This window comes from Alosa pseudoharengus, unplaced genomic scaffold (genome assembly GCF_046254945.1).
Source record: "Alosa pseudoharengus isolate Yale_2024_CS ecotype anadromous, Long Island Sound unplaced genomic scaffold, YU_APseudo_1.1 YU_APseudo_1.1_scf_4, whole genome shotgun sequence".
NCBI classification, from domain to species: Eukaryota; Metazoa; Chordata; class Actinopteri; order Clupeiformes; family Clupeidae; genus Alosa; species Alosa pseudoharengus.
The window spans coordinates 36,214,483-36,230,718 of NW_027468774.1; the positions used below are offsets into that span (position 1 = coordinate 36,214,483).

Consider the following 16,236-nt stretch of genomic DNA (forward strand, 5'->3'; position numbering starts at 1 on the left):
TAGAAACTGGTCCTAGTCGGTGTTTTTTTGTCCACGCTTTAGTATCTTCACTGAAATAAATATTGTTTCATTTGGAAGAGATGGTGGAAATAACCTGGAACTTTCTGGAATGGAGATTTCTGCTTGACCTTTCCACTCTCATGTCCATGGAATATCTTTGCTGTTACCAAGCAGCAAAAGAGAGAGAGAGGTTGGTTCTATATTAAGGCGAGCCTCCATTTTTCTTCCCCAAAAGTAATGTGTCCAGGCATATTAATAAGCTCCGTCTTTGAGTCATTATGCCGAGGCGGACATCTGTGTTAATGTGTTTTTTAGGCAAAGGGAAGGGAAATGGTGTCTCAGAGCTGGAGTGTGTGGGATGGGCCTGGAGCGGCAAACACACAACCTGCTCTCTCAACCCCCATCCCCAATCACACACAGAGACACACACACACACACACACACACACACACACATTAATCCTGCAAATAGTATACAGTAGGGGGAGTATGAGTGTGTGAGTTAGAGGAGAGAGAGCGAGAGAAAGAGACATGAGAACGTCAGTGAGTGAGTGAGTGAGTGAGTGTGTGAGTGAGTGTGTGAGTTAGAGGAGAGAGAGCGAGAGAAAGAGACATGAGTGAGTGAGTGAGTGAGTGTGTGAGTGAGTGAGTGAGTGAGTGTGTGAGTTAGAGGAGAGAGTGAGTGTGTGAGTTAGAGGAGAGAGAGCGAGAGAAAGAGACATGAGTGAGTGAGTGAGTGAGTGAGTGAGTGTGTGAGTTAGAGGAGAGAGAGCGAGAGAAAGAGACATGAGTGAGTGAGTGAGTGAGTGAGTGTGTGAGTTAGAGGAGAGAGAGCGAGAGAAAGAGACATGAGTGAGTGAGTGAGTGAGTGAGTGAGTGAGTGAGTGAGTGAGTGAGTGAGTGAGTGTGTGAGTGTGTGAGTGAGTGTGTGAGTGAGTGTGTGAGTGAGTGAGTGAGTGTGTGAGTGAGTGAGTGAGTGTGTGAGTGAGTGAGTGAGTGTGTGAGTGAGTGAGTGTGTGAGTGTGTGAGTGTGTGAGTGAGTGAGTGTGTGAGTGAGTGAGTGTGTGAGTGAGTGAGTGAGTGTGTGAGTGAGTGAGTGTGTGAGTTAGAGGAGAGAGAGCGAGAGAAAGAGACATGAGAACGTGAGTGAGTGTGTGAGTGAGTGAGTGAGTGAGTGTGTGAGTGAGTGAGTGTGTGAGTGAGTGAGTGAGTGAGTGTGTGAGTGAGTGTGTGTGTGTGTGTGTGTGTGTGTCTGTGCCCTCTACCAGAGAAAGCCCCTGAGGGCAGCCGTGTGACCCATTTAATCTGGATTCATGAATGGGGTGCTGCAGCTAAAGCACAGACCCAAGCATAGCTGTCAAGCTTGTCTGTCACTCAGTGGCAGGCCCATTACTGTGATACTGGTTGCTGAGGCCATAGCTTGTGTGTGTGTGTGTGTGTGTGATTTAAGCCTCCCCCCTATCCATACACACACCTTAACACTTCCTCATCTAGCACCACCAGCAGCAGTAACCCCCCTCCCTCCTTTATTTGCCCGGGGGTGCAGATGCCTGCTGGGAGCAGGGCGCTTGCCAGAGCAGCAGCTTCTGGTTAAATTCAGACCAGCTTTTCCCAGGAGGGTAAACAGACACAACCGTGTGTTCTTAAGCAGCCACATCCACCACGCCCCAGCAAGAAGCCCAATCAGAGCTCAACACACTGGGCTAGTCCAGTCAGAGCTAATGCTACTTGAAAGGGATGAGTACATTAACCAAGCAACTTTAGAGCAAGATAAGCCAACACACCTTCTGTAATGTGGTTGTTTCGCGTTCTTTATCCGCTGTGGTAAACATCTGCCACACTAAAACCCAGAGTGTAAATTGTGTCTAGCGACCCCCACCCCCCTCCTCCCAAAAAAGGCTGTAGCTACATTGTTATTCACTGTACTTAGCAATTCAAATGACCTTAGAAATAAGACTGCTGGTTTTAAAAAATGCAGCTGCATAAATTGGTGATACAAATGCTGAGCCCTTTTGAGAGAGAGAGAGAGAGAGAGAGAGAGAGAGAGAGAGAGAGACAGAGAGAGAGAAAGAGAGAGAGAGAGAGAGAGAAAAAAAAACATTAGAATGTGCTGCTTCTGCAATGCACAGCAGTTTCGCCAACACAAAAGAATCTTTGATTACACACAAAATTGAGGTACATTTGTAAAAAGAGAGAAAGAGAGGGAGGGAGAAAAGAAAGAGAAAAGAGAGTTAGTGAGTGTGAGTGAGTGAGTGAGTGAGAGAGAGAGAAAGTGAGAGGGGCACAAGAGAGAAAGAGGAGGAGAAATTAGGTGCTTTCACAAGAAGAAGGGAAGGGAAGGAAAAAAAAAAACTGTGCTCCCAAACTCAATTAAGAAGGGACTACATAAATAAAAAATGGAAGTGCACTGAGGGGAGAAGAGAAAAAGCTTCAAATGATTTTCCCATTACCCATAAATAATGGGCCCCCTCCATTAGTATGCCCTTCACGTATCACACATGACAATGGGCCTTAGCCAGAGGTCCCTTTTCTTAGCCTTCCACACAAACACTGGGAGAGGGGGGGCTCTTCACTGGCCGGGAGAATGAGGACTTCCTCAACCGTTCCCAGGATTCCACTTGCTTTCATTTTGGCCCACTGGCTGCTTTAAATCACTGGCCTTCAGAGATGGGGAAATTTGTAAAAGCTATGCTGACACACCATACTAGCCCACTATACCAGTGTTCGTGTGTACATGTTTTTGTGCGCAGGGCTGTATGTGTGCGACGTGTGTGTGTGTGTGTGTGTGTGTGTGTGTTTTGGAGGGAGAGAGATTCTGTAAGCCAGAGAGAGTGTGTGTGTATGCATTGCGCATGTATGTCAAAGACAGCGAGAGAGGGCACGCGTGGTGCGTGTTTGAGGGGGAGTGCCCAGGCAGCTAACTCCCACGCAGACACGATGGCAGTGTAATGAAGACAGGCACAGAGACATAAACAGCAGCACAGTATACACAACTGAGTGCCCCCGAATGGATTTTCAATCTCGGGATGTATTTAAAATGTCGTGTAGCACAAGCTGCCGCGGAATTAGATTTTCGGAGAGGGGCGCGGCAGACAACAAGCGCTGTTCCAGTCAACCTCTTCATGTTAACGCTCCGTCTCTCCCACTCATTCGCTCGCTCCCTCGCTCACTCTTTCTTTCTGCCCCACTCCTTCACAATCTACCTTTTTCCCCCATCTCTCCCTTTCCTTTTTTTCCTCCCTTCCCTCGTTCGCTCTCTTTGACTCTTCTCGTTCGCTCTCCCCCCCCCCCTCTCTCCTTCGCTCCCTGTCCACGTCTCTCCTTCCTTCCTTCCCTCTCTCTCTCTCTCTCTCTTTCCCTCTCTCTGCCGTCAGCAGGGATATTAAATCTCCTCCCCAGCAGTTCTTGCTGTCATACTAAACCTCGTGCCTTGAAGCACGGGAGTAAAGGCCTGGGAATCAAACACTCCGCACAAAGGCACCTTCCTCAGCAGGCAAAGGGGAGAATATTTTTAGTCCATTACAGACGGAGAGAGAGAGGGGAGGAGAATGAAATATGAGAGAACAAATAGCCAGCTAACTCATTTCACACAGCAAACCAGGGATGGACTGAGAGGGGAAGGAAGCAGGAATAGCTCATAAACAACACCCTATGCCACGAGTGTGTCACTTAAGAGTGAAGTACTTCACCGTGACTCTGCCCTGCACACAAAAAACTATTCCAGAAGAACAAGTGTGTGTGTGTGTGTGTGTGTGTGTGTGTGTGTGTGTGTGTGTGTGTGTGTGTGTGTGTGTGTGTGTGTGTGTGTGTGTGTGTGTGTGTGTGTGTGTGTGTGTGTGTGTGTGTGTGTGTGTGTGTGTGTGTGTGTGTGTGTGTGTGTGTGTGTGTGTGTGTGTGTGTGTGTGTGTGTGTGTGTGTGTGTGTGTGTGTGTGTGTGTACATGTATTTCCTGATTTCCCAGCTTTGGCAGCTCAAGCCCTTGCAGGAGTGGAGTGGAGGAGGATAATAATAATTGGAGGGTGGTGAGGTAGGTGGGGGGTGGGGGGTTGGAGGGTGGTGAGGTAGGTTAGGGGGGAAGAGAGTTGGAGGGTGGTGAGGTAGGTGGGAGGGGGGGTGTGTGGCATGTGAGGCTGGTGGGAGGATAAATGAATTGCAACGGAGAGCTTCAATCAAGGCTAATACTCGAGCGAAAATTGATCAGTGCAGCAGATAGGGTTTTCTGCACTGCATGCTAAACACAAGTCTGCCTGTAGTCGCTGAAGGTGCTGCTTTTCTAATAGAGTTAAAATGGAGGACACGTCGTCTTCTTGTGGGGTGGGGGGGCATCAGACACACTCCCATTAAAGCCTTCCTAGTGAGATGAGTCTGCAGTTTGATAGTTTGTCTCACAGCTTTTAGCAACTGAAATGAGATTAGGTTCTGTCGAAAGAACTGAGCAAGACATACAAGCCCAGTGCTCCTTAATAAACTGCAAACATGGCTAATCCATATGTATGAAGCACAGGCAAGCCTCAGCTCGAGGGAGAGAGAGGGAGCATTAAAATAAGTTTTACATCAATAAATCTGCCGTTTGCCGTTTCCAGTGATGAACTCCAAGTGTTTTGGACCAGGAGAGAAAGCAAGTCAGCGAGCATTCCTTTTTTTCCCCCATCCAATAGACAGCCAACGTAACCAGTTTGAGAGACTTTATCTGCTTGATCTCTTGATTGAACCCGCATTCATCACAACACAAAAAACCCCAGTAGTGTTGCACCGGCGGCAGCTAGGCAGCTGGGCCTCCGATCTCATCAGGAGAGAGAGAGAGAGAGAGAGAGAGAGAGAGAGAGAGCGAGAGAGAGGAGAGATAAGAGAGAGTAAGAGAGAGAAAGAAAGAGAGAGAGAGAGGAGGGGGGTGGATAAACGGACACAACCGTGAACACAGGAGGAGCTCAGAGAGAGCGAGAGAGAGAGAAAGAAGAGAAGGGAAGAGGAGGCTTACATGTCAGGGGAGTGGACGGTGTTGACGTGGCCGGCATAGAGCAGCTTATCGTCCATGGGGATGAGGACCCGGAGGCCATCCTGCAGCTCGTCCTTGTCAATGACGCAGTTGCGCGGAGCTGCAAGAACAATGTGATTTTGACCACAGATGTATAGAAACACGAACTCTACCTAGCCTGTCTGTGTTACATCTGTGTCTATGTCTGTGACAAGGTCCAGATGCTACGGATTCTACTGTTGCCATCACAAACTGTAAAAAGACAGAAGAAAACTGTCTGGGTTGTAAAAAGCTGAGCAGAATGCCTAGTTCTAGCGTCTCTGGAAGCTTTGCCAGGAGTAGAACCCAGCACACTGAGCTCTCTAATCATAGTGAACGAAGTTCAGTAAAATGGCCGATTGTGGAGGCAAGCTTTATAGAGCAACCCTGCCGTTCACCCCCGGCATATGGATGCAATCAGGCCGTGTCAAACAAATCTCCACATATTTTAAAAAGTGCGAGATTAAGATAAGCCGCAGGGGTGAGAGCGCCCGCGCTTCCTGCGTCACTCAAGAAGAATGTGTTTTATTGGCATGAGTGAGGGGGAAAATGGCGACTAATTTAGCCATCAAAAGGCATTATGAGTCCAGACAAGGAGAGGAGAATTACAAAGCAGCTGCAATATCTGGCTGACAGCACTGGGTATGTGTGAGAGAGGGGAGTGTGGATTTTATGAGCCATGTGTACGCTTTATGAATGTCTGTGTGCAGGAGTTATGCATTTGTGTATCAATACAAGCTGAACTGTTTAGTTATGAGCTATGAGCTTGGCTATACATGAGCATTTTATAAGTTGTATAGTTTTATTCAAGTGTCGAGTCATATTTGTGTACTGCAGCATGTGCTTGTATGTTTATTTCCTTGTTACAGGCTGTGTATCTATATGAAGAGTTCAGATGCAAATCCCTCTGAATCCATCTGACCACTCTTCTTTTAAATGAGCAATTTTTATCAGGCTCCTATAGGTTTTTTCCTACAAATCAATATTATTTGTTTAACGTATAATCAGCATTCCCTCACCATCGATATCTCATTTTTGATGGCGTTTAGAGGCTTTTGCATTTGAACTCATATGTGCCTGTGTGTGTCTGATTTGTAAGGTGTACATTTGTAGGTGTTGATGAGATGAATTGGGCTTTGGGTGTGTATGAGTGTGTGTGAGTGAGTGAGTGAGTGAGTGAGTGTGTGTGTGTGTGTGTGTGTGTGTGTGTGACCCTCACCAGGTGTGCAGGGCCTCTCGGGCTGGGACGCGTTGACAGATACGTTCTCGTCCTCGGAGAAGCTGCTGTCCTGGTTGGGCTCAAAGTCCTCGTCGGCCGCCATGCTTTCCATCAGCCTGCTGACGGCACCACCCTTTCCTGAGCGCACCTGCTGGGGGGATACGAGAGCACGTTACACCCCACCACCACCATCCTAAAAAGAGCGCACGCACACGCACGCGCACGCGCACGCGCACACGCACACGCACACGCACACGCACACACACAAGATACCAAACACCGATGTGGCTTCCTTGTGTGATTCTCAGGATGAATCACGGGTGTGCTTACGCTGCAAGAATTGATTCGGGGCGAAACCCATTTAGATGAGTGACAAGCTGGGCCGCTGTGCAAAAGCAGGATCCATCTATGAAATGCCACAGGACCCAGGGGAGCATAATAAACCGCGCACACACTACCGTTACTGTTTTTTCTGTGTGTGGATCATTAGAACATGTGATCCCTGCACTAAAATGAAAATGGGCTGGCTTCATTCTGCCATGAATAATAAATGCGGAGGCCAATAAAGAAAGAAAGAAACGAATAAATAAATAGATAAATAAATAAAAATAAATAAATAAATAAAATAATGCACCCTGTGTGAGGATAGAGAAAGGCAGAAAATGGATGGAGTGAAATGTCCTTTAGTTAATTGAGCTCCCCCTCCCACTGTGTCCTGGTGACTAATTAGGCAGCCACCCCTCGCTCACACCCCACTGCTGACGCCCCCCACCTCCCACCCCGACCTCCGTTTCCTCAATAAGGGGCGTGTGGTATTCCGAGCGGACCTGCGATGCACAGGACGGGGCTGGGAGGGGAGGTGGGCGGGGGTTGGCTTGGGGGTGGGTGTACTTAACGGATGGCTGATTCTAATGCACGGCTATTCCCAACAGGGTGTGATGGGGAGGGGAGGCAAAGAGAGGGAGTCCTAGGACTGCCAGGTAACATTATTCTAATGCCTTCTCAGACGCTCCCTTCCTCTCACAAGTGCAACCCCCCACCCTACCCCATCCCCCCACCCACACACACACACACACACACACATTCTTTAGATCCCACACGCCCCTAAATGAATAGCCTCACAAAATGGCAGCTAGGTGCAGCCTTTAAAATATTTATCGCCTGGGCAAGGCAGTGGCTCTGTGGCGCCATAAAAACATGACTGGGAAACGCCACCCTCCCTTATGAAATTGCAATTTATGCACTTCAGGCAGCCAGTGTTAGTGCAGGCAGAAGCTAAACGGAGATAAATAAGTGGTTTAATGCCGGCAACACTACAGCCACCGAGGTTAATGCGGGTTGCCGTGGTTACCTCTCTGGCTTTGGGCTTGACCTTGGCCTTGCGTCCGGGGCTGGCGGGCACAACAGGGGTGTTCTCTATGTGCGAACTGGACAGCTGAGGGGGTGCCACACATGTCGGGCTCTCCTTACCCTTCTTTTTCTATGACAGACAAAAACAACATCCACAACAACGTCAACAAAAACAAACTATAAACCAAACGTTCTCTACACTGGTACAAAACCATGATGTCACGGCTCTGTCCCACCCGCGACTGACAAGAGGAGAGGAACTGTGGCTACTGAAGCCACCTGTGAACAGAGAGACGAGCGTTTTTCTTTTTCTCCCTCTCTCTCTCTCTCTCACTCACCGCTGCCGGATGTTTTCCACGGTGTGATATGAGGAAATGGACATTAATGGGTATTCATGTAGGGAGCACTATAAAAAGGTGCTCGGTGTGGGGAGGCGGGAAGGGGAAGAGGAAAGGCAAACTCCAGTTAATTGAAGCCTGGCGAGCTCCAATCATCCTTTTGTGTCCAACAACATGACATACTCAGCGGGGGGCCTCCTTGTCCTACAAATGTACCGAGACACCTGCTGCTGGAAAAGCACTCAGCCTGGCTCCCCCGCACTTGGCAAACAGCGACTCACATAGATGCCGTCGATAAAAGGATCGGGCGTGGGGGGGTCTTGTCTATCATGCCTTCACGGAGAAAGAATCAAGGGTGTGACATGGTGAACACGTCAACTCCTCCCAAGTCTTTATCAGGCGCCAAAAGTTTGGAAAAACTGTAGTGAAGAATAAACTAATTCTTAGCAGTGCACTGTAACAGTGTTTCATGAACCACCACCATCCTTTTAATTAGAAAACTCCAACTGCAACAAACCAACTGGCACCCCTTGTGTTCGTAACATCCAATCATTCACTAAATAGAGCTCTATATATAGTAGGCAGTAAAGGTTCACTATATAGGGCTTTATGTAATGAATGAGTGGATGTTCCAAACTCATAGATGGTCTTGTTCACATATAAAATGAGATGTGTTTACATGCATACCTTGTTCAGGTCCTTCATCTCCTTGGGCTTGTTGAGTTCCTTGGGGCTCTGAGGGTTGGATTTGGGGGGGCGGGGAGGCGGGGGCTTGTTGGTGGGCGAGACGGGATTGGCCACGGCGGCGTCGTGGAGGAAGATGCGCTCGCTGCGCCGCCGCGTCCAGCGGTCATCGTCGCTGCCGTCGGCCCCAAAGTCCAAGCTGAACTCCCTGGGGGATTTGACTTTCTTGGGCTTCCGTCCGCGCTTGCTGGGACTAGACTCCTCGCGCACCACGCTGGCCGGGGGCAGCAGAGGGAGCTCTGGAGCAGAGCGCTTGCCCTGGAGCAGGGAGGGGAACTTTTTCCGGATTTTTCCGTCACTCTCCGAGTCGGTGAAATCAAAGTCAGGGCCTGGGGAGGGAGCATTACAAACAAACACCCAGCTCACCAACAGCTCGACCAAAAATATCTTCACACATCTTCAAACACAGTGAACACCAACCTCACACAGTACAACATCTGCCCCGAGACAGACAGACAGACAGACAGACAGACAGACACAGACACACACACACACAGAAACACCCACCGACACATGTAACCACAACACAAACCCAGGAGATTTACACATGCTCCTTTTGCATACCTGTTCATTCCCCCCAGCACAACAGACATGACAGCTCACCAGGGACCGACCCCCGTGACTCTCTGTGGCGGCCCGCCCCCCTGGCGAATCCGAAACGCCTGACGCCGTAATGTGCACTTAAAACCATAAGTGGAGCCAGATGGAAGAGTGGAATTCTCCACTGATGCTATTTGGATGCACTTTGAACCGCGGGGTCTGGAGTGCCTTTAATTGGGAGGGCTTGCTCGCTCTCCGTCTGCTCTGGCTCAGAGTCTGAGTCGTTCTGGCTCTGGCTGTGGCCCGTTCTGTCTCTGGCTGAGGCCCGTTCTGACTCTGGCTGAGACTCGCTCTCACTCTCCCTCTCTCTCTCTCCTGGCGGGTCTGGCACTGCCACAGGACACGGGCTGGTCGCTGCAGGGTGCACAGGCCTGGATCACACACTCACCACACTGTTCCATCACCACCCTAGAGGAGAGATGGGAGGGGTGTGTGTGTGTGTGTGTGTGTGTGTGTGTGTGTGTGTGTGTGTGTGTGTGTGTGTGTGTGTGTGTGTGTGTGTGTGTGTGTGTGTGTGTGTTAAGGGCTGCTGGTTGGAGCAGAGCAGAACAGCAGGCCCTTGGTCGCCTCGTGGAGGACACACACGCACACACACAGGAAACAGATGTGCTGAGTGGGTAATGACACTCCAGTCTCCAGGTGGTGCGAAACTGATGTGTGCCTACATTCAATAACGCTCCCGCCGAGTGCCCATTCAGAGCACAATGTGTTTTCATCCGCCAAGCACCTTTTCAATTTTCTCCCCTCCTCCCTCCCTCCCTAACCTCTGTCTCTCCAGATCCATCTTGGTGCGCTCTCTCGCTCGCTCTCGCCGCCTCTCAGTCACACAGTCAGTCACGCACGCACAAGCTCGGGGCGGCCCTGTGAAGGTGCGCCCACGACCCGGCCAATGACCGGGACTACTCCGCTCCCGCTAGACTCACTGACATTATGCAGCTTATGCACAACGGCCCATACTATCAAAGATCCAACATATTATTTTACTGTGTGTATAAGTGATGCCAACACATCATACCAACACAAGAGGATACAATCACAGCCAGATAAAACATGACATAGAATGACGTGGCAGTCACATAGCCACCACTTATGAACTCATGAACACACACACACACACACACACACCCACACACACACACACACACACTCTCAACACAATTCAAACGAATGAGTGTGTAATGTTCTTTTTACCCAGAATGCTTTGCCTCTCCTGTTTCTTCTTGGCCTTCTCCTTGGCCTCCAGCTGGATGAGGGACAAGGGGTTGCTGACAACTGGACTTGGGATGGCGCTGGCAGCGAAGCGGGCCAGCATCCCGAGCCCGCTCTCCTCGAAGGAGGAAGAGCACAGCCCATCGCTCTCATCCAGATCGTACTCGTACTCGTCTTCCTTGTAGTCATCCTCGTCATACTCATTATCTGTGAGATACTCTGTGTGGGACAAAGGAAAACGGAGGTGTGTTAATATTGCAAACATGACTATTTAAAAGATTTGAAGAGATTGCAAATGCAACCATATGAATATGTTTTGTGCAAGACACAAGTGTTGTTGCCTTAAGCACTTTTGGGTATTAGTGTTCTACCAGTTTTTGGTTGTGGTTAGCAAACGAGGCATTGTATCTCCTCGTACTAAATGCATTCTCAAGCTGAACCAAATGCATGCTTTAAAAAAAAAAAAAAAAAAAAAAATCCATAATGAATGCAGCCCTTTGGCACTTCTTTTTAAGGATTTCCTTCACCCGAAAAAGGTACTGGACTGCTTAAGGGAAAACTAAAAACCAGCTCCGCAGCCGTCGTGAATACCAAAACCGGTCTGTCATTCATCATCCTGACACCGCCAGGAGAGGTGGCCGTGCGGCTGCACCGTTTCCCTTCCGTCGGGCCACTCTAATCTAGCAGCACGGGGGCCAAGTCCGCCTGGATTAGGGAGGGTTCCAGTGCAAATACGTGGGCGCCCACCCACAGCTACACAAGATTACTGGAAGGGGGACAAAGCCTGGCTTCATGCAGCAGTGATACTGTAGGCAGGGTGGGCAGTAGCTCATCAATACAGCTTTTTAAACTTAAGGAGCTTTTTTTTCCCTTGCAGGGGAGAAGGGGCGACGGGCGGAGGTGGTGGTGGTGTTGGTCGGGTGGCGGTTGGGCCTGATTTTATTCAGCATGTCCTCTTGCGTTTTCCCCCTTTCCTCGCAAAAATGAGAGGATGGGAGGTAGAGGAAAAGGGGTTGGATGTACACGATTTCCCCTTTAAGCCAGACTAAACATGAGTGGCTCAGGAGGGAGCTGCCCCATCCCGATTCTGCTGAACGAGCGGGACGGTGGTGGTGCTGGTGAAAAGAGGTGGCTAAAAAAAGATGTGGAAAGACGAAAAAGCCCACAGCACCACGGAAAACGCCTGACTAGCATGCAAAGTGAGCGCATATCCCTGACTAAGACGGTCATCAATTATTAACGCATCATTCAGTGAAGAGCTTGTCCGACTGATACAATTGATAAAACAGAACAGCGGACTTTCAAGGACTAAATGTAAGACAGCAGGTACCCATATGAAAAGCAAATGTAATAATAATCATTAAAAAAAAATAATAATAATAAATTCACTCCTCTTTTCATTTGCTTTCATCAAAAAAGCTGAGGCACACAGTTAACAGACAAGGACAGAGGACAGAGACAGGATGTTAGCGGTGCAGTTAGGGTTGAGCTGGTTAACACAAATGACGTTAGGAGGCTTTGAAGCAGACACATAAGAGGAGCTCAGCTCGTGTCGGCATTGCGCACGCTCAAGTTAGAGATTCCCTTTTCAGATCTGACTCGACACTCCCAAGTCATTGTGACTAAGGAAAGAAAAACAACAAACAAAAATAAAAACACATCAAATCAACCACAGACAGGTGAAGGGGTGGAAGCAAGCAAAAGGGTAGCACACAAAGCGGGCTCAGCGGGACACCTCCAATGCCCCATGGTGCACTCTGTCAGGCCACTGACTCCGGGGCAGGGGCAGCCTCGGCATTCCTCAGCCATGGTTATATCATCGGCCTCCCTCAACCTCTATGTACACCTGCCAACACATTACACAAGACTCTGGTATAATGCCACCACTACCATCAGTGCTGTTCTACTGTTAACCACTCCACAAGACTCTGGTATAAAGCCACCAATGCTCTATTGTGCGGACAACCACTCCAAAACTAATGCTAGAATCACACAGCCAAGATGACAGCAATATCGGAGACAGCCATATCTCTATTCACTGAATTCAATTCTCATCATCAGAGGAAAGCCAGCAGCCACATGTGCTAGGGGGTTTGCAGTCTTCTTATGCCACCTTTATAGGAACAGACTAGCCAATGCCAAATAACCATATGGGCCTAGCACAAGGGAAACATCTGCATCTGCTTCTAAAATCGATGTGATTAAACATTAAATGCCATCTTCCAGACATTAACTGACAGTTACACAAAATATGTTCCATCCTACAAAAACTATCTGCCAAAGACTGTAAATGTCATGTGCATGTATATGGACTGCAAAGAATCTCAAGTGGAATTGTCGTGAACTGGGTTCTGTCAACAGACAACTATGCATTAAAATTGAAGAAAACGTTCAGTAAAATCATAAAAATAAAACTAGCCTCAGGAGTATACCAGAGCTCTACATACCAAGCGGTGACATAACCATGGCTTTTCAGGCACTACATTGCCTCAAAATGGCATTCAATTAGCAAGAACCAACCAAAACAGAATTAATAATAACAAAAAAATATTGCAAAAAAATCCATTCCCAAATGTATTTGTTGTTATTGAAGTTTAGTTTATGTAGGAGAGCATCAGAACAAATTGTTTTTTTTTTTAATCAAAATTGGTAGACAAACAAAATCAGTAGCAGATTAATTAAGAAGTCACAACAAAATCAAATAGAAAAGGAGGGTGGTGTCCTACTTACAGAACAATGCCCATGGCTCAGGTGACATGGGAGACTGAGCTCACGTTGTGCGGATGGCTGGCTGGCTGCAATAGTCCCAGCCATGCCAAGCTTAGGCGTCTGTTTGAGAGGTTGCAGCAGGACAAGCAAATGCACAGACCAAGAGACATTCAAAAGCATCATGGGTAGGAGAAGGGCAGGGTCGGGGTTGGGGGGTCAAAGGGCAAGGGTGGGGGAATGGCCAAGCAGCTGCGGGGGCAGAGAGGGGAGAAAGCGAGCAGTCTAGAGAAGCTAGGTTATTCATTATTGGTGTGGTTCGTTTAGTAAGCAGCCCTGTTTTCCAAATATCCCAGCAGGTTCCCTGATATGTGGCTCATGTTTCACACATACCATATATTCCAAATCGTCTGGACTGTAACAATGGCTGAGTGAGGGAAAGTCAAAGACTAGCACCCTGCAGCTTTAAGGGAAGCCTCTCCCTTTTACAGATTTGTCATTAAACAGTGGATGCTGAATGAGATGTACATATCATTAAGTATATTGGAAGGCCCAATGCTAAGATGTATTCAGTTGTTTTCCATAAAGCCAAGAGTGAATAATTGGTTTGGAGATGTGTCTAGGCTTGCCTCGTCTCATAATGTTGTCATTGAATAACAGAAATGTGAAATCTCTGCGGTCATTCTGGAGCCTAATAAATCACACAAGCCATTTATTCCAAATCACAAATAGGCAGAGCAGTTTTTGCTATGTGGATATTTGAATAACAGAGCAGTGTTGTAGCAATGTGCTAAGTGCTGCAGTCTAAACATCTAGATAGAGATGTAAGCAAGAGAGACAAAGACCACAGTTTTTCTCTTTCAATAAAAAAGAAATCAGCATGTTTAATAAAGCTTGGGTACCAAACTGCAATACAATTGATCAAACAAATTTTCCACAAAGCCACACATTTTTTCCAGTTACAATGGCAATTATGTCTTAGAAAGCCAGACATAATTATAAAAAAAGTGATTTAAAAAGAACGCAAGTTTTAAAAATAGCAAGGACTCCAGAAAGAGCCAATAATATTATATACAAGCATAAAACAGGGCTTTTGGAAGACTGCACTGCCTGAATCTAAAGAAGCCTCCTCTAGAAACATAACAGCAAAGCCAGCAGTGATGGATGTGGAAAACAAAAACATAAACAAAACAAAAATATAAAGCAATAAAATTTAGAGAGTTATGAGAATAGCTGCCACCTCTCTAATTCTTTGCATAGTGTAGGATTTTAAAAATTGTATTTGTTTGTTTTATTTTAGCGTTTTCATTCAGTAACCTTGGTCGAACGAGTCCTCTGAGGAGCTGACGCCTGCCTCCTGCAGCAGCATTGCAAAGTGCTTGTGTTTCCGGTCTTTGGCCGCCTGCTTGGCTTTGAGGGTTGCCGGCGAGGCGCAGGCCCTTTTCGACGCCGAACGTTTCTTCTTGGACGGAGTTCTGGACATGCCCGGCATGGGGTGGCGCGAGCTACTGGGTCGGCTAAGCATGGAGCGTGGGAGCCACCCATCCTTCAGCGAGTCGTCGTCCTCAGAGTCAGTGTCTGCGCCGAAAAGCAACACGGAAAGAAACTTAGGAACTGCAGACCCAGAGGGCTCCATAGTCAATAGCAATGCTCAGAGACCAACAGTCAACTATCCAGGAGTTTCTCCCCAAAAATAAAATAAAAAAATGTTACAATGTGGAAAACTGTTAATAGAACCAGTGCTAATTACTAGAATTCTCAAGTCAACTCTCCACTGAAGGTTGTATTTGGCGGAATGAGTCTTCCGACCCCATCTCAATTAAAATTGACATCATGCCATGCCTAACCCATCCCACAACCTTCATTATCACACAACATCCAGGAGTCCAATTAGCACAGCCGATATGGTAATCAATGGCACCTCCTAAGAACCAGCCATTCTTATTACTGCACTACAGTGTCCACATAAAACTATAATGACTCACATGTCATTTGAATGCAGAGCACTCACTGAGAGAGTAAACCAGGGCCTGCACAAGATGGCTGATTTCAAGCTAGTCACTGCTGGCTAAGATCTGGACATGAGGACTCATCTCCAAGAACCGGCCCGGCAGGTTTTGTGTCCAGCGGTCGGCATACTTACTGTTGGAGTAGCTGCTGGCTTCGGATCTTGCCGGGGAGTAAGTCACCTTCCGCTGTGATCTTCCCTTGAGGCTCGCGTCAGGGTTTTTTGTTTTGCCGGCCATTTTGCTTTTACCTCCTTTGGACAAGGACTTGTGCACGAAGGCGCCAAGGTCTTTGGACAGGCCCGACTTGCTCGGCCGGCCTGCCCGGGAGTCGGCGTCCGAGAGAGTGGGCCGTTTGCTAGCGCTGCCGCCACTTCCGCTGGCCCCGCTAGCCCTAGACTTCCCTGAGGGGGTGTCTGTAAACCTACAGGAGGACTTGTTGAATTTACCCAGTTTAGTGAGCGACAAGGCCTTGTCCAGCTTGGTGGCCAGCTGCTCCTGCTCACTCACTCGGCCCTTTTTATGGGCCTTTTTAGGCACCTGTTCACAAAAGAAGACATAGAATACAGACACAATGTTATTTATAGAAATCAAAATGGGAACATGTGCTGCATTTCATTCCTATAAGAGGAGAACGGAAGAGAAGTGAAGTAGGGAACAATAGAGAGAGAGAAAGAGATGGAGGTGTTGGAGGTTGAGGAGAAGACCTTCTCTTGAACTCTTGCATGTCCATGGTTGGACATTATGACCATCTACAAATGTTAAAATCTTTTTAAAAGAGTTTTTCTTCCGCACACTGACCTCATGGGAGTAACTGGACGAGGCTTCCGGGTCATTCCACCGCTTCTGCTTCCTCTTCCCCCGCATGCCTCCGCTGTCCAGCTCCTCGTCTTCATCCCGACTGGACGCACGAAACCGCTTCCTCAGAACTTCCCCGCTTTCAGAGTCCTCAGAGTAGTGCAGGCCCCTGCCCGTCCTGTGATGGCAAAAAAAACAAAACAACTTAGCGGTTTGGGCTACACTCTCATGTTTCCACAACCCTCTTGTGGCC

At 48.1% G+C, this 16,236-nt stretch overlaps 1 protein-coding gene across 8 annotated transcripts in view; it reads right to left on the minus strand.

Moving 5' to 3' along the window:
• The window catches only part of tnrc18 (trinucleotide repeat containing 18), a 74,339-nt gene that overhangs the window by 11,867 nt on the left and 46,236 nt on the right, over positions 1-16,236 (minus strand). For 3 of the 8 annotated variants that reach the window (XM_076266100.1, XM_076266097.1, XM_076266099.1), the window contains exons 15-22: positions 15,987-16,161; positions 15,323-15,725; positions 14,497-14,757; positions 10,456-10,692; positions 8,608-8,993; positions 7,584-7,712; positions 6,233-6,383; positions 4,978-5,095 (exon numbers count right to left, since the gene is read on the minus strand). In XM_076266100.1, the coding sequence (XP_076122215.1) occupies positions 4,978-5,095; positions 6,233-6,383; positions 7,584-7,712; positions 8,608-8,993; positions 10,456-10,692; positions 14,497-14,757; positions 15,323-15,725; positions 15,987-16,161 (1,860 nt within the window). The remainder of the gene's footprint in view (positions 1-4,977; positions 5,096-6,232; positions 6,384-7,583; positions 7,713-8,607; positions 8,994-10,455; positions 10,693-14,496; positions 14,758-15,322; positions 15,726-15,986; positions 16,162-16,236) is intronic. The other 5 variants (XM_076266101.1, XM_076266105.1, XM_076266104.1 and 2 more) reach the window with 5 other exon arrangements.